At 36.2% G+C, this 22,173-nt stretch overlaps 2 protein-coding genes across 2 annotated transcripts in view; both read left to right on the top strand.

Moving 5' to 3' along the window:
- Window positions 1-2,014, top strand: part of chrnb1 (cholinergic receptor, nicotinic, beta 1 (muscle)) — a 20,058-nt gene extending 18,044 nt beyond the window's left edge. The window contains exons 10-11 of the mRNA XM_073837246.1: window positions 251-398; window positions 593-2,014. Coding sequence (XP_073693347.1) covers window positions 251-398; window positions 593-733 — 289 coding nt within the window. The 3' untranslated portion in view covers window positions 734-2,014. The remainder of the gene's footprint in view (window positions 1-250; window positions 399-592) is intronic.
- A 3,624-nt stretch (window positions 2,015-5,638) lies between these two features.
- Window positions 5,639-21,833, top strand: chrnb1l (cholinergic receptor, nicotinic, beta 1 (muscle) like). Its single transcript, XM_073837245.1, is given in 12 exon segments — window positions 5,639-5,690; window positions 7,428-7,561; window positions 7,972-8,016; window positions 10,943-11,052; window positions 11,273-11,381; window positions 11,580-11,727; window positions 11,921-12,106; window positions 12,892-13,115; window positions 13,234-13,392; window positions 16,370-16,419; window positions 21,146-21,272; window positions 21,518-21,833. Coding segments are annotated over 12 exon segments (1,485 nt in total). The 3' UTR covers window positions 21,659-21,833.
- The last annotated feature ends 340 nt before the right edge of the window (window positions 21,834-22,173 follow it).

Raw genomic sequence — 22,173 nt, 5'->3', positions numbered from 1 at the left:
CATCATAAAAAGTACTCCACATTTCCACGTTATCCACTGGAACGCCACTCTCTACGACAGTTAACAGAAACTAGACATTACAGTTTATAAGTTTCAAATATGGATATTTTTCTTACGCAAACACATCAATTCACTTCATAAGGTCTTATTGGATTTCTCATAAGTGTTTATATAGAGTAGGTTTTTGGGTTTCTAATATATCAGTGTTGTAATGTACAGTGATATTCCTCCTCCATTCCCTGTGGTGCAGATACCAGCCTGATGGTCCGTGCACCGACCTGAGAAAGTTCATTGACGGCCCCAGTCATTACCTCACCCTTCCTCCAGATCTCAAGGCAGCTGTGGATGCCATCACTTACATCGCAGAGCTGCTGCAGGCAGAGAAAGATTACGAGGCTGTAAGTGATTTATAATGATAACTATGGCCAATTGTGCCGGAATTATAGGTTACTTTTTTCCTGCTTCTGTCTGTGTGTCAGAGCTCTGTAAATCTCTATGCTCCCTTTGTTCTTACCATCACCATCATCTTTTTGTTTTCCCTTTTTTTTTCTCTACTTTCTCTCTTCTTTTCCTCCTTCTTTCCTCCTCTCAGTTAAAGGAGGACTGGCAGTATGTTGCCATGGTGGTTGACCGTCTCTTCCTCTGGATCTTTGTGATTTTTACCACCCTTGGGACACTGGGCATTTTTGCTGATGCCAGCTTCAATGCCACACCTACTGACCCCTTTCCCTAAATCTGATGGTGGTTCTCTCTAGCCTTGAACTTTTCACCTCAAAAACACTGGCACAAGATGTGTTAGACACTGCTGTGTATTCAGTGCACATTTATGGTGTTGTACTGTAACACAAAGAGCACAGCAATTCATTCACACAATACTTCTGTTGTTAAAGGATTAGTTCACTTCCAGGATAAAAATCCCTGATAATTTACTCACCCCCATGTCATCCAAGGTGTTCAAGTCTTTCTTTAGTCGAAAAGAAATAAGGGTTTTGAGGAAATATTGAAACCCACTTAAATGCGTAAAAAACCTGAAATGTTTTCCTCAAAAACCTTAATGTCTTTTCAAAGAAAGAAAGAAAGACATTAACATCTTGGATGACATAGGGGTGAGTAAATTATCAGGAAATTTTTATTTTGGAAGTGAACTAATCCTTTAAAGCAGTGAATAGATGCATAAAAATGGCTTTGCTATCACTGAGTTCATTGGGATTTTTGTGGGAACTACATAAAATAGTATAATTAATATATTAATCTTACATTTTGAATTTGCTTAAATTTGCTTTTGGCCTTTTGAAATGTATGCAGTTCCTCTTTTAAAAAAATATGTCTATTAATAATCCACCACTGTACTTACTGTAATATATCACATACTGTCTTTATTTTAATGTGCCAATTAAATCAGTTTTTGCAAATACATTAATATTTGATATATTAACTCAGTTTGGCTCACCTGCTATTGTACTTTCTGCCCATCTGAGGAACCTTTATTTTACTCAGATTTACACAACCGTTCAAAAGTTTGGGATTAAAAAAGTTTAGGATCAGAATTTTTTTTTTTTTTTTTTTTCAAAGAAAAAGGTATCACAGTTTTAACAGTAGCACAACTGTTTCAGCTGTGAGAAATATTTCTTGAGCACCAAATCATCATATTAGAAAAGTTTCAGAAGGATCATGTGACGCTGAAGACTGGAGAAATGAAGCTGAATAAATTACATTTTAAAATAAATTAAAATAGATATTTTATTTGGAATGATATTTCTTAATAATACTGTTTGTGCTGTATGTTTTAATCAATAAATCCAGCCTTGGTAAGCATAAATGACTTCTTTCAAAAACATTTCCAACCCCAAGCTTTTGAACGGTAGTGTATTTGCATTATGTAAGTAATTGTTTTGATACCTAGTGTGATGTGTGTGCTCTTAAATGTGTGGAGGCTGTTCTAGTCATTATTTAGTCAATATTTTTTAAAGAAACTTACATGTGATGAATAAAGAGCAAAGATGTTCTAAAAAAACTGCTTTCTTGTCAGGGCTTATAATAGCTGTTTCTCACACCTTTGACATATGAATGTCCTCGTCTGTGTGCTTGTTTGTGTACAGTATGTACATTGTGGCCCAATATATCACTAGTGTAACTAGTATATACTTCTATATGTTATGAATTTGAAACACCATTTTAATTGCAAATTATATGATCATTGAGTGAACACCATAAGAAGGCACCTGTTGGTTAGGCTTTCATGTTTTACTCGAAGTAGAGTGAAAGAGGCAGGTGGAAAACGAATACATATTGGGGTCACTTGCGAGACCAACTGACCTGGTGCACTCTCCTCTCATTACTCCAGATATCTTCGCTAGACGCTACTGTGCTCATACCAAAAGAACTGTTGAAATAATGCTTGAAAACATGGATTTACCTTAATTTGTTGCATAAATTGATTTGAAAGTGTGATATGTTCTTTATCTCATAACAGAGAGGCATGACTTATTCTTCAAACTGAAGTCTAATCAGTGTTCAAAGATAATAAAAACAAAACATTTTGAGTTTGCCATTGACAGCTGCCTGTGTGAACTGTGCCTTACGCAAAAGAGATCTCAGAAGATTCAGAATGACTTGCATAAGGCTTAAAAGATTTACTAAATTATCTCTAACAACCTTGGTGTTTATCAACCCACTTTAAGACTGTGTATAAATTACACAATGAACAAGCTGAATAAACTCAGCTACTGTAGCACATTTGTTACTCTGCCCACTAACTCTGTGGAGCTTTGTGTTTTGAGTGGGATATTGATCAGAGGGGATTGTTTGTGGGGCTTGTGTGAGGCTTATTTACAGCCTGTTTGTGCTTACCGTCAGCATCTTGCCTTACAGACGTCTAAAGCATGTTGACTGGGTCTAAATCAATAAACAGCAGTTACTGCAATGATCGTTATTACTAATATAACACTGCTCTGTACAGTTACTTCTGACAAGAACCTTTGCACATTATAGTGTAATAGTCCCCACCCTCATTTTTTTTTACCAACACTGGTTTCTGAAGTTTTTTTTTTTTTTTCATTCATTTTTCCCATAGGGATTTTTAAAAAAGTCTTCTTTTTGGAAATCAGACAAAAAGATAAAGGTATGAGACTGAGTACTTAACCGCATTAATGAGGGAAAGGATTATGATCCCATGAACCATTATGAATAACATAATCAAATTTAAAAACAATGAAGAAATATAAAACTATTCATTTAAACTATTAATTTTTGTGTATTTGAACCCCTTTCCAACAATGACTATGATTTGAGATCCATCTTCTCACACTGAGCACAACTGAGGGACTCATATGCAACATCATACAGTCATACAGTCGTATTTGTTGGAAAGGGATCAAAAACACAAAAATGCCTGAAAACAAAAGAATATGTGGGACCTGAACAGTGTTGTTTTTGTCAACGATGACGATGACGAAATCATTTCGTTGACGCCACTTTTTTCATGACGATAACGAGACGATGACGAGATAAAAATGGCTCGTTGATGACTAAAACATGACGAGACGTGTGTGAGTTTTCGTTGACGAGAGGAGAATATACGAAATGTTAGTGGGTGGTCCGTCAGACGTTTAAAATGCATGACATTTCTGCTTATTGTGCATGCCAATTAAAACTTAAAAAGTATCTGACGCTATGGCAAGCCGTTTTAGCATTAAATACTCTTTGCTATACTAGTATGGCAAGCCGTTTTAGCATTCCATCCTTGTTTGTCTTTTATGTTCTAAAACATTCCTTCATTATTGTAATTATTGGTGAAAATAGTCGATCCGGAAGCTCACATTGTGTTGAACTATAGATCTGCTATTTTCAGAACTTATAAGTGACACTACCCAATAGCAAAATACTTACTGGCCTACATTAATTTGTTAAAAGACTACTTTTTTCCCTTTTTTTGAGTAAAACTAGACTAAAACCTTTTTGACTTTTTGTCGACTAAAACTAGACTAAAACCTTTTTGACTTTTCGTCGACTAAAATTGGACTAAAACTATCACATATAGAAGTGACTAAAATTTGACTAAAACTAAGAAGCATTTTAGTCCAAAAGACTAAGACTAAGACTAAATCTAAGATGGTTGTCAAAAACAACACTGGACCTGAAGGATTTTTCTGAAGAACAGTGGCAGTTTAACTGTTCAGGACAAACAAGGGACTCATGAACAACTATCACTAAAAAAACACAGCTATTAATCATTCAACACAGTATTAAGAATCAAGTGTATGTAAACTTTTGAACGGGGTCATTTTTGCAAATTCCACTATTTTCTCTTGTGGGCTATATGTAAACATCTTTTATGTGAAATATAAATGACTTGAAATATGAAATATAGTACTTATCAGTACTAAATAAATAAAAAAAACATGCATTTTGTTTGATCCCTCTTATTTTGGTAAAATAATTGCGTTGTATTTAAACTTTTGACCTCAACTGTAAGTTGGAAAAAATGCTAACTGTTGGCTTAAACAAAAACAAATACCATCGATTAACATCTTTGTAGCTCACAGTAGGTCTGTCTTTAAAAGTTGGCATGTTATTGATAAAAATTGGTCTCCCTATGGAGAGAATGAATGGCATTTTTACTGCTGGTACCTTATTCTGTTACTCTTTTTAGTTTGTAATATTGAGTGGTCATGTCTGATAATTTCTGAGCTAGACTGTGAGATGCTAAGTGTGTGTGTGTGTGTGTGTGTGTGTGTGTGTGTGTGTGTGTGTGTGTGTGTGTGTGTGTGTGTGTGTGTGTGTGTGTGTGTGTGTGTGTGTGTGTGTTTATTTGAGAAATTGTATATCTGCTGTTGCCTTGCAGCCACAGCAAATACCACATTGAACAGAGACAGAGAGACGGGTATGTTGAGAGGGTGAAATCTTCATGCCTTCATGTTGGCCACTTTGTTGCATGTCTGTGGGAACACAATTTCTGACAATGTCCTTAGATGAATGCCAATAAGCCCATTCAGATGCATCAGATGAATACCACAGGGCAAAAAGGTTCTCAGTAATTGAATTCATATCTAATAATAGCAAAATGAGCATTTTAGAGCCGGTCTTTAATAATTCTAATTGGGTTATATTGAGAACAAGTGTGAAAGGGAAGTCCCCACAAAAGTGTGTGAGCAGTGTGAATGTGAGTGTATGTGAGTATGCCCACTCCTGTCCTTTCCTCCCCTCCAGAAAGGAACAGTCGTGCCCACCTCTTCCCTTTGTTCTCCCACAAAAATATCCCCACACACATACACATACACACGTACACACTTACACAAACCATCAACAGGTGCCTGCCAGGGCTGCCATAGAGTCCACACATTCCTTTCTCCCTCCCATAATTCTCTTTCCTCTCAACCAATCGCAGACCTGCTTTGCACAAGTCAGGTTGCAGGGAGGAGAAGAGTGATGAGGTGACCATGTCAGGGTTTGGTAGGAAAGATTCGGCACTGTAATTAACGCAATCACATTGGGCTGTTGGTTAGAGGGAGGACAGAGTCTGTGGAGTGGGATATGTGAGTTGGTGTGAGTGCATATGAGAGCTTGTTAAGGGGTGCTGGTTCATGGTGCCAGTGTTGACGGCTGGTGCCAAACTGTGGATATACAGATTGTACTTAAAATGAAAAGTCTGCTTTGGGTTTTGTGGTGCTGCTGGCTTCTAACTCTCACAGGTAATTTGTAGTTTTAATGGTAGTTTTTTGTTCTTTTTGATAAGAAAAGTGTGTTTGTGTTGACATATTTACACTTGCCTTGTATATCTCTTGTCAAAAAAATTAAATAAGAAAATGTAAAATAAAATAAATCATATTTTGGAACTATTCCTATAAGATTCCTGTAGGACTTTCTGTCTTTCTTCTTCTCTTTGCAGCTAATTTACTGAGACAATGTACATAAAAGAGAATGATTTAAATAGGACACCAATGGATCCCAGTAAAAATAATAAACTCATAGAAATCTCATTGGAATTGAAATTATGATTCTAATTAGAACTTATTGGGATCCTTTAGGATTTTTTGATGAGGGAAAAGTTTGGTGTTTTTTTGGTGTTCTTAAAAAAGATTATTTGATATTAAATATAGTAGAAGAAAACATTAGCAAAATGTAATTATTATTAAAAATAATAGTAATTTAGTTTAGTCCTGTGATGGCAAAGCTGAATTTTCTGTAGCCATTACTCCACATGATCTTTCAGAGTTCATTCTAATATTTTGATTTGGTGCTCAGGAAACATTTCTTCTTATTATTATCAATGTTGAACACCACGACAGCATTTTGTGCCATGTTAAAAAAAAATCTCAAATAATGATATTTCGACTTTATTCTCAGAATTTCGACTTTATTGTCGAAATATTAAGACTTTAATCTCATAATCTTTTAACTTTAATCTTGTAATTGCTACAAGTTAATTCCTATAATTTTGACTATTCTCAAAATATTTTGACTTTATTCTCAACACTTCAACTTTATTCTCGTAAATTTAACTTTATTCTCAAAACATTTAGACTTTATTCGTGGAATTTTAACTTTATTTTAGAAATATTTAGACTATTCTCAAAATATGTAGATTTACTTCACATAATTTTGACTTTATTCTCAAAATATTATAACTTCAATCTTATAATTGCTACAAATTCATTCTCTTAATTTTGACTTTATTCTCAAAATATAATGACTTTAATTTCATAATCTTAATTGCTATGAATTAATTCTCATAATTTTTTTAATATTGCGAGTTTATTATTGTAATATTTTGACTTAATTATCATAATTCCGATTTAATTCTTGAAATAATACGACTTTAATCTCATAATCTTAGTTTTTTCTAGATTTTGTTTAATGTGGCACTAAAACACTGTCGTAAAAAACAGTTGATTCATATTTTCAGTATTCTTTAATGAAACAATTTAATGCATCCTTGCTAAATAAAAATTGATTTCTTTAGAAAAAAAAACATTACTACTATTGAAGCTTACTATTACCAAATAAGATTATTATTAATAATTCTTATTCATTATTTTGGAATTTGGAATCAGTATATTGTCAAATTTATCTAAACAGACGTGATCGCAGATAGTAACAGGTGAATATGTGTATGTCACCAGTGTGTGTCAGTTATGTGCTTTCATGAACTGCATGTGATGGACTGCATGTCACTGACACACAATGCATATAATGCTTAGAATGCTACAGCATATTTGACCTTGTAATAAGGAGACAAAGAAAGCAGCGCTGAGGCCCATTCTTAGAAAACCCTTTTTATGACTACAAGTCAGGAGAGACACAGGGAGAGAGATAGACAAGTCGGTGCTGGAGTTATTTCGATTAAGAAACAAGGAGAGGAAAGGAGTTAATGACCCGCTGAAATAAAACAAGCATTTGTGTGTGTGTGTGTGTGTGTGTGTTTTCAGTGGCATCCGAGGCTGAACGACGGCTACTGGAGGATTTGTTTCAGGATTACAACCTGAAGGTGCGTCCAGCGCGTACCTGGAATCAGCGAGTGATGGTCCGAGTAGGAATGACTTTAGTACAGCTCATCAGCTTGGTATGATACACATAGCACTCACACATAAACATGTCCACACACACATTTTCCTATACGGAATGACTTACTGATCCTGTCTTTATTCATTCATGTTTTTTCCGAAGCGTTTCTCTTTTTGTCATCGCTCACACAGTTTGTGTTCGGTGACATTCACAGCAGGCGGCTGGAGATCAGTGGCCCAGCTGCCTCTCTTGTGCCCACTGGGCCGTGGAGTCAATGCTTCAGCAACATCTCCCTAACATTAGAGAAACATTAGCACCTAGTCCCCTATCAGCAAGTACTTTCCAGCCATGAGGCATCAAGCCATGCATAGAACATTAGCTTTTATATGGAAGGACCGACTGTGACAGTATGCGAGGCTCGACACGCATTAGTGCCGCGCTAATGTCACTGTCTCTCTTCTCTCACAGAATGAGAAGAATGGAGAGATGACAACAAACGTGTTCATGAATATGGTGAGAGGCAGATCATTTATCTCATCCTTCCTAACCGCTGTTTATTTTCCGCTTAAATTGACTTGTCACTTTTTATAACCGCAAGTCATTTTTGGCTTTTCTTTTTTTAAAACTGTCTTATGTGCTTGCTTCAGATGTAGAGCAAATAATTGTACTGTATGTGTGTGTGTGAGACAGAGAGAGAGAGAGAGAGAGAGAGAATCGGCTTGCTTAGCTAAGAGAATGAGGTTTGGGGATAAATTTGTTCCCACTATATTTGTCAAAATGTCTCTTTAGGGATCCTGATTTGGATAAAAGGGGACATCGGATACAAAACTCATTTTTACATGTTGTTTGAACAAAAAGTGTGTTGGCATTGTGTGTACACAACCACTCTATAATGCTAAAAAAGCCACCCAGTGGTATTTTTTAGATCCTCATAAATAATATCCCCCTTTTTAAATCAAGACATTCTCAGCTTCTTGGCTGTGTGATGTCACACAGACCAAGTCCGCTCCCACGATAGTTGATTGACATAGCCGTCTTACCTTAGACCTGCCCTGAGTGAGCTTAGAACAGTCAGACCGCCATTGGTTCGATGTTGGAGTAGGGACGTAGACAAGAATGGCTCCTAAACGATTAAGGTGTTTTGTTGTTGTAATAAGGATCACAGCAGTCGTCATTTACTCCTGACATTTGAGCCACTGAAGACGCAGAGGGTTAACTTTACTTTTGCTTTTGAAGGAAAAGTGCCCTCCGATCTACCTAAATGCATCTATGTTCACACAAATCATCAAGCTTCACCAACAGGATAAGTGAGTCTACGGGGTTTTTTTTAATGAAACCTTGCAAATCGCCTTTCCTTATAATGTTCTAGTGAGCAAGTTTCGTTGCTAAATGTGGCTAAAGTAAACAGAATGGCTCGTCACCCGACAGAAGAGAGGGGCAGGGTGAGCAGAGCTCATTAGCATTTAAAGGGACATGCAACAAAAAGAGTTGCTGTGAAAAGAGCTAGTTTTGACAAGGAAAAATAGGTGTTGGTTTACACTACCACTGAGAAATTTTAACCAAAGTATGTCATAGACTTTTCATTAAGACCCTAAAGAATCATACCAACTTGTGGAAAATGTGCATCCGATGACCTCTTTAAATAATGTTTCAAAGAAATGTTTCTTGAGCATTAAATCAGCATATTAGAATCATTTTTGAAGGATCATGAGAGCTTTTCCATGAAAGGAATAAAGTGCATTTTAAAATGTATGAAAACAGAAAATAGTTATTGTAAATTGTAGCAGTACTAATCACAATATTACTGTTTTTGTGTATTTTTTACTGTGTTTTTGAGCATTGGTGACGAGGCTTAAAAACATTAATAAATCTTACTGACCCCATACTTTTGAACAATTTTAATGATTTTGAACAATGTCTGAGTGAGGAATATAGATAAATGGATCTATAGATGTTCTACTAACGCGTTTAACAAAATATCCAAGGCATTTCAACAAAAACCTTTATTTTGTGTAAAGTGGAGTGATCAAAATTGGAGAATAGTAACCACAGTAGCACAAAAGAAGATTACTGAAATCGAGTAGGAAGTGTAGAGGCCCTTGCTTTGAATGACTTCAGCACATTTGCGGCCACAGGACATCACTAGTTTCTCAGACTGTTCTGGTGTGATCTTGGTCCACTCTTCTTCCACTCTTTTCCATAGTTTGACAACTGTAGTGGGTTTCTTAGCCATAACATTGTTGCCAAGGATTTTCCAGAGATTTTCAATCAGGTTTATATCAGAACTCCGGCCTGGCCATTTCATTATTTCATCGTTCTTAGTTTGAAGAAACTTCATTACTTGTTTTGCAATGTGACAGGGAGCATTGTCTTTGCAAATTTGCAGGCTGATTGGGAGACTCTTGAAGAGAAGGAACTGCATGTTGCTGAAGGAGGTTCTGATAAAAATTTGCATTCACTCTGCCATCTATCTATACCTCCCCAAAACATGACACTTCCTCCTTCACCTTTTACTGACACACTTGGGCTTCAGTCTTTTCTTAGTTTGATGCCAAACAAAATGTTTCCCATCAGACGCAAATGATTTAAACTTGCTCTCCTCACTAAAGTGAACTTTAAACCAGTTCTCCTCTTTCCTCACGTTAATTAGAAAAGATGAGCTTAGCCTTTTGATTCTTTCTGCTGATGAGAGACTTGGTCACCACAGAGTGTGCTTTCAGTCTGACTTCTCTCAAACATGCCAAGACAGATCCTACTGTGTTCAGCACTGAACTGGCAAGCAATTCCAGCTGCAGTGTTGAACCGATTTCCTACTGAGAGTCTCTGCATTATCCTGTCTTCTTGTGCATTTGTCTTATGTGGACAACCAGCCTTTTTGGGGACTTGAATGAATTAGTGTCATTGTAAACCTGCAATATTCGAGAAATCACAGATGTGGAATGACCAACTTTTCTTGCAGTGACTGAAAGGGTTTGAAACCTTTGGCTTTCATCTGGATAACCTACTGTCACAGGGTTTTAGTCACCTTAGAGTGGCCTGCCATCTTGCACTCTCACTGAAAATTGGAGGAATGCTGCCAGTTAAATAGGGTTTGTAAATAAGGAAATTATTGCCAGGTGCTAGATATCTCATTTAAGTTTTTTATACTGTGCTTCAGAATACAATTAATTTATGAAATATGCTTAAAACCTGCCATTCTACTCCTGTTAGGATAACTTTAAATAGGACTAAGCAGTGAACTTTTTGTTCTCTAATTTTGATCTCCACTGTATTTTTATTTATATAGATTTTAATTTATAATCTCAGTAAGTGACTTGGTTATGGTTAAGTTTTTCTGGAAAATGGCTTAATAAACAGAAGAAGTTTCAGTTTCAGTATAGAAAACAGTAGATTTTGATGGAAATTCCATTCCTCTCCCCTCTATCTCTCTTATTTCAAGGAATGGACAGATTACAGGTTATCTTGGAATCCTGAGGACTATGACAAAATTGACGTTGTGCGAATTCCTCCCTTAAAAGTGTGGCGTCCAGACATCTACCTGATCAACAAGTAAGAACACTCTCCTACAATGGCACACTGACAAACATTTGAAAGATTTTGTTTTAAGAAGTGCATGATCAGCTCTGCAGCAACAGGGCACCTGTCACTGTATCTTACTTAAACTAAAAACTTTTGATATCTTTACACTAAAAAATTGCTGTTAGAAAATGAAACCTGTGAAAGACAGCAATTTAAGAGTTGACTGAGATGTTCTGTTTCTGTTTAATAGTAATGACGGTCAGTTTGACGTTGCGCTGTATGTAAACGTGCTAGTGAGGAGTGATGGAACTGTCTCCTGGTATCCACCAGCCATCTACCGCAGCTCTTGTTCAATAGAGGTACATGTAAACTTCTTAGTATGCTAGCATGTTAAGAGAATATTCTTGGATCAGAGGAAATTGACTTCTATTGCAAATACATTGTGTTGAAACTTAAACCACAAATCACTGTTGGCATATTACTACTATAAAAGTACATTATTAATGTATTGTATTATTGTACTGTATTGTGTTTAAAACTGTTTTCTGTCTCTATAGGTGGCATACTTTCCATTTGACTGGCAGAACTGCACTATGGTGTTTCGTTCCTACACATATGATTCCTCAGAAGTGGACCTACAGTACGGTTTAGATGAAGATGGCAAGGAGCTCCATGAGATAGTAATTGATGAGAATGCATTTACTGGTTAGTGTACTTCTTCCTAAAAGCAACAACTTCTTGTCCAAGGTCAGAAACCGAATGTCAGTGAATATTTACAAAGTTGATTTACCTGTAGTCTGAAGTCTGGTTCTCCAAGCAATGTAGCAACTTGGCACATGGCGCACTCTCTCCTTCCTTCTATCTCTCTTTCTCTCATCAGTCCTCTCTCTTCCTTAAGAGAACGGTGAGTGGCAGATTTGTCACAAGCCCAGCAGAAAGAACATCGACGATGACTTGTATGAGGACATCACCTTCTACCTGATCATTGAGAGGAAGCCTCTGTTCTACATCATTAACATCATCGTGCCCTGCATCCTCACCAGTGTGCTGGCCATTTTTGTCTTCTATCTGCCACCTGGTGCAGGTGGTCAACTTTAATTTGAAAATCAATATGATGACTGTAAATTGTGCCATTTTATGTTTCAGTTTGATTTTTTATGAAACATCCTATTTTAATATACACAACTGTTCAAAAGTTTGAAGTTGGTAAGAAATTTTTAATGTTTTTTTTTTTTTAAGAAGTCATTTATGCTCACCAAGGCTGCATTTATTTGATCAAAAATACAGTAATATTGTTAACTATTATTGCAATTTAAAATAACTGTTCTATTTTTACATATTTTAAAATGTAATTTGTTCCTGTAATCAAAGCTGAATTTTCAGCATCATTACTCCAGTCTTTAATGTCACATGACCCTTCAGAAATCATTTTATTATGCTGATTTGCTGCACAAGAAAAAATCATATTCTTTGCAATGCTGAACAGTTGTACCATGATATATTTTTTTCGGGTTTCTTTAATGAATAGAAAGTTCAACAGAGCAGCATTTTTTTGAAAATAGAAATCTTCTCTAACATTATAAATGTCTTTACTCTCATGTCTGTTCATTTTAATGCATCTTTGATGAATTAGATTAGACTATTAAATACTTAAAAAATAATCTTACTGACCCCAATCTTTTGAATGGTAGTAAACTACTGAAGAAGTATTTTAGCTTTATGCAAAAAGTGGATAACATTATTTAACTGACTTTTGTATGTAGCAATTTTAGATTAGCCTATTTAATGGTTTGTACTTTTATTTATACAGAAATAAAATGACATATAATGTGTCTGTATATAAGACATATTTTCTGATCTCTCCCTCAGGTGAGAAGATGACTCTGTCAATCTCAGTCCTCATTGCTCTCACTGTTTTCATGCTGTTGTTGGCTGACAAAGTTCCAGAAACATCACTTGCCATTCCAATCATCGTTAACTACGTAATGTTCACTATGATTCTGGTGACGTTCTCAGTCATCCTAAGTGTGGTGGTCCTGAACCTTCATCACAGGACTCCCAGCACACACCACATGCCCGTATGGGTGCGAAAGGTGACCCTTAGAAAGATTCCGATTCGGGAAGATCTTGATTTAAATAGCAGCTTATTTACAATATCCCATAAACCTTAAATAAAGCTGAAAGAATTTCCTGTCATCTGACATTCTGCAGGTTTTTATCAACTTACTTCCCCGTTACTTGGGTGTGCTGAGGCCCCAAACTGAGGAACCGGTGGTGGACGAGCCAAAAGAAAACATCCCATTGGGTTGTCTGGACAAAGGTCTCAAACCTGGAGGTGAATATTTCATCCGGAAGATCAACCCAGAGCTGGTATTGCCTTGGAGAGGAAGGTTAGTCAAACATTAGTTATGAGTCTCAATCAATCACAAAATAACCCTCCTTTATAACATTTTTAGATTAAATCTGACCCTGGACCTCAAAACCAGTCTTAAGTAACACGGGTAGTTTTGTAGCAATAGCCAAAAATACATTGTATGGGTCGAAATTATTGATTTTTCTTTTATGCCAAAGATCATTAGGGTATTAAGTAAAGATCATGTTCCATGAAGATATTTTGTAAATTTCCTACAATAAATATATCAAAACCTAATTTTTGATTAGTAATATGCATTGCTAAGAACTTCACTAGGACAACTTTAAAGGCGATTTTCTCAATATTTTGATTTGTTGTCACAAATGTGATACAGTATGTTTTGTGGGGTTGTGTAGAATACTGTCTGATTTGGTTGCGGTTATAATTAACCACAAAGTGCATTTTACTAGAGCCCGACAGATTTATCGGCAGGCTGATATTATCGGCCGATATTAGGCATTTTCCAAACTATCGGTATTGGCATTTATAATGGCCGATAAATGAATATTTCAAAAATAAAATAGAAACGGACGAAACACCCTTTAACCATGTCATGAGTGTTGGCGTTGTATAGTTTGTCCACCAGTTGGCAACACTAGTGTATAACGCGCCACACATCCTGCAACCTGCTGATCCAGTCAGAGTCGGGCAGAGAGAACCAGTTATCCGCGAGTGAGATCATCGGTGAAGTGTGTTCATGGTAGGGTTGGGAATCGAAAATCGCTTCCGATTCTGGAATCGGATACTTGTTATAAAATTAAAATTTCAATTCCTGTGTGCAATTTTTCATCTAGTGATCTGCCAGGACCTTATGTGGTGATGTAAACATCAATCTACAAGATGGATTGCGCGAAGTGCTCAAAAGTGTGGCTACGCTTTGTAAAAACCGAAGACAAAGCTACCGCTGCACGCAAACTTCATCTTAGAGATCTGCAAGGGACGGATGTTTTAGTCCCGCGTCCGCCCGCTCCAAAAGGAATACATGTTATTTCGTCCCGCAAAGCCCACATAAAAGTAACTTATACCCCCAGGTATCTACTTCATCTCTTGGCTGCATGAAACAAACCCTCCCGTTAATGTAAAGGCAAAGATGATCAGAGTAATAGTAACGAACTTGCGCGTGCCTAATGTATTCATTCTTGTGTATTGCAGTCGTACATAAGGCACGCATAAGTCCGCTGTTGATTTACAAACTATTCATGATTTCGGGGCTCTGATCTATAGTATTTTTGCGTGAAATTTCAAAATATTTGCATAGTTTTCAAAATGAATGTCCTTTGAGTGTTTTATAATGGATGCTCACCCATAGAGGTGGATCTTGTAAGGGTCAGTGGTGTTTATGCACATATGAGCACCAGCATCAACAGATTTAGAATGTATTTGCTATATTTTATATTTATATGTTTATTTTATAATAAATACAAACAGTAGATATTCAGTCACTTAAGAAAGAGTACTCTGAAGTTGTAAAGAATGTCTAAATTAAATAATTTAGGAGATTTAAGTCTGTGTATGTATATACATGTTAAAAAGTTTTTAAATTCAAAAGTATAGCTTTGATTTAAAATTTGTTTGAATATTTTTTATAACATGCAAGAGAAAAATAAAAAGGCAGAACTAATGTTTTGGTTAATAAAAAGGTTAAAAAATAAACACCTTTAGAGGAAATGTCAGGCATAGGGGGGCCTTGCAAAATTTACCTGAGAAGGAGTGGGCCCCTGGTATAAAAAAAGGTTAAGAACCCCTGTAATAAAATATGTTGCAAGCAAGCACTGAAAATAAACATGTTTGATATATTAATGTTAATGTTGTTGATAATGATATGTGACTATTAATGTTTTAAAAAGTGCAGGTATAGGGATAAGCAAGCGGACATTGTTTAAACAGAATTTTTCTCCAGTCCTATTCAAAGTTATATTTATGAAGCTTACCAAGTCTTTTAAAACTGGTATCTTTGATTTGGTTGTTGTTGTTTTTGTTCAAAGGACTTTATCTTAAGTTTGTATTTTTATACATTTTATTTATCAGAACTTTAATATATTTTGATGTTCCTCTGTTCTGTTGTGACAATAAAAGAAACCAGTTTCTTTTTAAAATGCATTATCATATTATGTTAGTTAACTCATAAATAACTACAAATAACTAATGTTAGGGAAATCTGTTAATGTTTTGTTGCGCGTTTCTGAAATTAAAAAATAAAATAAAATAAATATCGGCCGATATATCGGAACATCGGATTTTAAAACCGACAAATATTTGTATCGGTATCGGCCTTCAAATTCCTTTATCGGTCGGCTCTACATTTTACAATAGTTTGCCTATTTTTACCTATTTATGTCTTTTTGCTTATTGGTCTAATCAAATCAGTTTGACTGCAAATACTAAGTACAACTCTTGTTAGACACAATTAATAAACACACTCACTCAGACAAAAACACACACAGATGCCAAATCAATATGCAACCCTTTAATGTGCTTGTACTATAATCTGCTAGTGTTGGCAATATTGCTCGCTTTTAAACAACTCCCATAAACGCGGATCAGGGTGGGCAGATGATGAAAGTCTCTGTGCTGGCTGTTCCTCCTCTCAATCCAAGGGCATTTGATCTCAGCCCAGTTAAGCCCAGTCACCCCTCCAAAGTCGCCAGAATCTAAGCCCTTGTTGAGCTGAGGCATTAGAGTGTAATGCACACAAGAACAGCAGGGGAGGGCCGAAGGTGGACGATGCACATAAATGGATGAATGGACATTTGGATGGACAGATGGATGGGTTTTTCTCTGAAACGATCCCTGATACGTGTCTCCATCTGTCCGTAATAGAAGTGATGAACTGTTTTGCAGGCGTACTGGGTTGCCTGTTCTCCTCTTCATCTGTTTGAGAATGGCTCGTGACCTGTGACCTGTCACTCTCGCTCCTGTAATCTGGTGCCGCAGAGTGTGCCACTCTTTAGCCAGTCTAACAGGTGGTCTTAAGATGGCTGCACGCCGCCAAAGCTTTATTAAAGTGCTAAGCTCACAAGTCCTTCAAGACATGGCGCCGGTCTTTAGGGCTACAGGATAAGAGAAGAAATTTCAGGGAAAGTTAATTTTGTTGTATGTCATCTGTTTTATTAGCAGGTGGAACTTGTTTCTTGCTAAATCTAATGGTGTTTTGACAGTAGAGCTGTATGGGTGGTCCCATGTGTGTTTGATGTCAGAGTTTGGTTGGTGTGAAACATGTGTAATGAACTTTTTGAACTGAGGTTTTGCTTGAAAGCAGGTGTATGGATACCCAGTACACAACTGGTATGAAAGCAATACAGCCTCATTTTAGGAAGTTAACAGCTATTAAAAATACATCATTTGAGTTTGTATTGTGGTATTTTACAAGCAGAGTTGCACAAGCATTTAGCATTGTTTCTTGCTTCTTTCTCAATTTTTTGACAATTTAAGTTTTCTCCTCCTGTGTCCTTGAAAGTGTTATTTTAGTATCGTTTTGGTAACCCTTTACAATAAGGTTTTTAGTTAACATTAGTAAACTATTTAGTTAGCATGAACTAAGAATGAACAATACTTATACAGCATTTATTAATCTTAGTTAATGTTAATTTCAACATTTACTAATGCATTATTAAAATCAACACTTGTGCTTGTTAAAATTAGGTAATGCACTGTGAATTAACTTTAACAAACAGTGAACAACTATTTTATTAACAGATAAATAAATACTGTAATAAACGTATTGCTCATTGTTAATTCAACCTTAATGCAACCTTATTGTAGAGTGTTACCATTATCTCTTTACTAAAATACCCTATTTATAAAAAAAAATTAAATTGGCCTCTTTTTTGTATTATGTAGTAATTTTATGTTCTTTTGACATTTTTATTTTATTTTATTTATTTATTTTCTATTTTAATACTTCAGTTTAAACATATTAGCTGTATTTCAGTTTCTACATGTAACATAATATTTATATATTTTTTTTAATTAATGAAAACAGTTTTCAATCATTTTAATTCTACTTAACAATAACAAAAGTTCCACACATCAGCCACTAGTAATCAGTGTAGTACTTGAGTCAATAATACAAATATACTGTGGTCCAGAGTGAAAAGAGAACTTGGAAAAAAAAAACTCTTTGGAGTGTTACAAGCTGTTTGTGATTAAAACCTCAAACCCAAAGAGATATTCTTTATTAAAGTTAAGACTGAACCACGCCTTCCAAGAACGGCTCATTCAAACACACCCCCACAAATCTACGTCACTGTGTGGGAAGATTTGCATAACTTCTATTCTCGCAGTAGTATTGTTGCAGCTGCCGCCATGTTGTGGAGACGCTGTGTGTTTCGTTGCAAAAGCGAAAGTACTTTGTTTGGCCTTCTAAATGAGTACACAACTAAAAAATCAGTGGTTAAGTTATATTTATAACACTGTTCCAAAACAGTACAATGCAAATATTCGAGTGTGTGCAGCGCATTTTACAGAGGATTGTTTCTTGATCTTGGGAGAGTAGCCTACAATGCTGGCTGTGAACACTATAAAGTGGGGCAATTCCAACTTTGCAAGGACAGTCTGGCGCTTCTGACTCACAGCCTGTAAGTACGTTTTTATATTTAAAGAATTTGCTACTGACTGTTCAAACGTGAGTTTTGAGCAGTGTAGAGTAGTGCTTGTTATTTGTTGTTTCTACGATCACAAATGCAGACATGGTTTTATGTTTACATGGCGTGACACAATGTGTAAAAAGACAGTATGGGTCATTATAATCAGTAATTATGTCCTCACTAGATGCAACAAATTCCTCATTTATAATGGGTTTAATTATTTTTGTTTCGTTGAGCTGACACGGCATCACAACATGATAATGGGCATAACATTTTTGTTACATGCTTGGGGTATTCGGCCAATCACAATGCACTGGATAGCTGACTAATCAGAGCACACTGCGCTTTTCAGAACGTGTTTCAGAAAGGCAGGGCAGAGAGGAGCAGCAATAATGTACGGTATGTGGAAAATAATGTGTTTTTTTAACCTTAAACTGTGTAAACGCATTGAGTTACACCAAATACACACAATAATGTTCTTTTTAAAATAATGACCCCTTTACACTAGCTTAAATGCTGAAAACAGCCTAAAATGCTTGGTAAAAGTCAGCATGTTACTCCTATGTCCAAGCATCGACTGATACTGTATGTTTATTTAACTGGCTGAAAAAACAGGTGGAAGAGTATAAAGCGCAACATGAGAGTTTGAATTGGTGTTGTATTTATGTGCACTGGGTCTGTGTGCATGAGTGTGTCTGTGCAGATAATCATGTGAGGATGGGTCTTTATATATAAGGTGTGTGTATGCAACATATATGCAATGCATAGGAAAGTAGGTGCATACGTCTTGCCTACAGTACATGGAAACAAACGTTTGTATGAGTTGTTAGAGTTCCTGTCTATACCGGTATGCATCTCATTGACCGTGCATATCATGTGCCGGACGTGTGGTGCTCTCTGTATAATCCCTGTTGGAAAAAACTCACCCTTGAAAGAATGGGAATGTGAGGGAGGAGAGGTCAGTCCCAGACACAGCACTGCTCTCATTCATTCTACACTCTATGACAGACTCATTCCCACTATAGCACAGAGCAACACAATACTGACGTCTACAATGAACTCGTGCTACTATACACCACCACATGTAAACTACATTACTGCACACAATGCTATGTTATTAGTGATACTTCCTTATTGCTATTGCACATACTTGGTTATTTATTACCATAGAATATTACATTAGATGCAGAAGTCATCCTGCAGGGTTTATACTTTTAAATTATGTGGCTTGTTGCAGAGAAGTATGCTGTTACTTTTACTAGATGAAATTTTCTCCTAGATTTATAACAAGGACATGCTTACATTAAATCTAGGTGCAGTACTATTTGATCTCAAATGAATTATGAGCAATATAATGCCATATTCTAATTAATATCATAGGGCCAAATTGCTGCTCATATTTATAAGAAATATTTATAAGGAATGAACAATTAAAATTTGCTGAAAATGTACTCACCCCTCAGGCCATCTAAGATGTAGATGAGTTTGTTTGTTTATCAGAACAGATTTAGAAGTATAGCATTATATCACTTCCTCGCCAATTGATCCTTTGCAGTAAATGGGTGCCGTCAAAATGAGAGTCCAAACACGACTCAGTCCATTAATTAATGTCTTATAAAGCAAAAAGCCCTCTATCCATAATCCATAATTCTTAATATTGCTTTCTTCAGAGAAGATGTTATATTTTATAAATTAGGAGAGAAAAATGCACAGATCATGCATCGATCATGCAAAAACAGTCAAAAATAGTTTCAGTGGATTTTGAATTGAAAGGGCAACAGGGATGGACCTCTTCACTGGAGGAGGCGTTTGTATGGATTATGGAATCATATTTTGACCAAAAGTTTAAAGTTCAAATCATCTTTTCACTTCACAAGATGTTAATTGATGGACTGCAGTCATATGGATTATTTTTGGACTATTGAGATATTTTTATCAGATGTTTGGATTCTGACGGCACCCATTCACTGCATTGGTGAGCAAGTGATGTAATGTAAAATTTCTCCAAATCTGTTCTGATGAGCAAACAAAACTCATCTACATCTTGGATGTTGTGAGAGTGAGTACATTTCCAGCATTTTTCATGTTAAAGGGTTAGTTCACCCAAAAATGAAAATTAGCCCATGATTTACTCACCCTCAGGGTATCCTAGGTGTATATGACTGACTTCTTTCAGTCGAATCCAAAAAGCATTAAAAATAAATTTTCCTGGCTCTTCCAAGCTTTATAATGGCAGTGAGCGGGTGTTTCTGTTCAACAGTCCAAAATAAGTCCAAAAAAGTGCATCCAACCATAATAAAAAGTGTTCCACATGACTCTGGGGGGTGAATAAAGGCCTCTTTGTAGCGAAAGCATTTTTGTAAGAAAAATATCCATATTTAAAACGTAATAGTCACTTTTCTCTAGCTTTGTGCTAACCATCATTCCGGGCGGATGACATAGGACGAATACGTTGGGCATGCGCCACTAATCTCACGAAAATCAACATTTGTCTACAGGAGCAAAGGAAGCAAAGTTTCCTTACTTCAGCAAAGGAAACTAGTCTCTTTTTGGCCTATATCGAAATCCTCTGACATTATTCTTTACAAATCCTCCTTTTGTACTTCTAATTCGTGACCGTTGTTTTGTTTTGCGCTTTCACATTCATCACTTCTCAGCGGTGCATGCGCAACTCATACATCCTATGTCATCCCTCTGTGTATGACAGTTAGGGCGAGCTAGAAAACTGCAAAACTGCATCAATTCGCTACAGGAGGCCTTTATTTACCCCCTGGAGCCAAGTGGAGTGCTTTTTTATTATGGATGGATGCACTTCATTGGACTTTTTTTGGTATGTTGAACAAAAACACCCACCCACTGCCATTATTAAGCTTGGAAAAGTCAGGATAAATTATGTAACTCTGATTGGATTTGTCTAAAAATAGAAATCCTTAAAGGGTGAGTAAATGGGCTATTTTTCATGTTTGGGTGAAATAAACTTTTAATAATGCACTTACAGTAAGTGGACATGGAAGTACTGCAGCATGACAATTTGTGTTTTGTTAATTCACTTATGAACCTTTGTTTAGGGTTAATCATTCTTTCCTTTGTGTGCATTTGTGTTTTTCAGTCATAATGAGAGCAGTGTGAAGTTGCAGAGGTTTTCAAACAGTGACAACTATTGTCTGATTCTCCCCCCAAATCTCAAATCTGCAATTGCCGCCATCACGTACATGTCTGAACAGTTGAAGAAACAGGATGTGGATGATACTGTAAGTCTATGAAGACTCACACACACCATGAAAACACATGCTCGCAAACCACACACATTCTCGTTCACCTTCCGTCTCGCTTTCCACATATACTCACAGATACACAAAGAAACCTTTATCTAAGTCTCTTTCCCTCGGTCGGTCCCTGATCCTCATGATTATTCATAAATTGACAATACACATCCTCCTGTGTTAGTGAGATAAACATGTCCCATTGTTTCTGTGTTTGATGTCGGCGCGTGTAGATGACAGATGACTGGCAGTACATTGCTGTGGTTTTGGATCGGCTCTTCCTTTGGCTCTTTGTCATCATTACTACCCTGGGCACACTGGCCATGTTTCTGGATGCCAGTTTCAACTACACTCCTGACCAACCTTTTCCATAAGTACATCCCTTAAACCACAACCACACAGCTACTGCACAGCTCCTGAACTCAAATCATAGTAAGACTGTAGTTTGTGTGGACTGACTCTAGGTGGCACCAGAAAATCGTCTATTTATTTTGTCTTTCTTTTTCTTTCTTTGTTTTTCTTTCCCTTTCTCTTTCTTTCTTTCTTTCTTTCTAAAATAATGTTTTCATTATATTTTGTTTTATGTATTTTTCCATAACAATGTATTTGTTATTTTCAAGTTCTTGTAATTTATCCACTCTGCTTATAATCATACATTTGCTCTTTACTTGTCTCTTATTACATACTGTATTAGGTCACTATATTTAATAAAACTTTAAGAGTAATTATTTTACTTTTTCAGTAAGATAATGAGAAAAGCTCCTTGCCACAGTCTGGATTATCTGTTTTCTTAACTTTTTCATTATCCGGTGTTCATAAAATAGAGAGAGCATGTAAATTGTTGTCTATAATCGTGTGCAGCTCTTTTCTTTCTGCCAGCAGTGGTTTG

The sequence above is a fragment of the Garra rufa genome, chromosome 3, assembly GCF_049309525.1.
Source record: "Garra rufa chromosome 3, GarRuf1.0, whole genome shotgun sequence".
Taxonomy (NCBI): domain Eukaryota; kingdom Metazoa; phylum Chordata; class Actinopteri; order Cypriniformes; family Cyprinidae; genus Garra; species Garra rufa.
The sequence above is the reverse complement of the archived record's forward strand: the minus strand, read 5'-3'. Positions and strand labels throughout refer to the sequence as shown.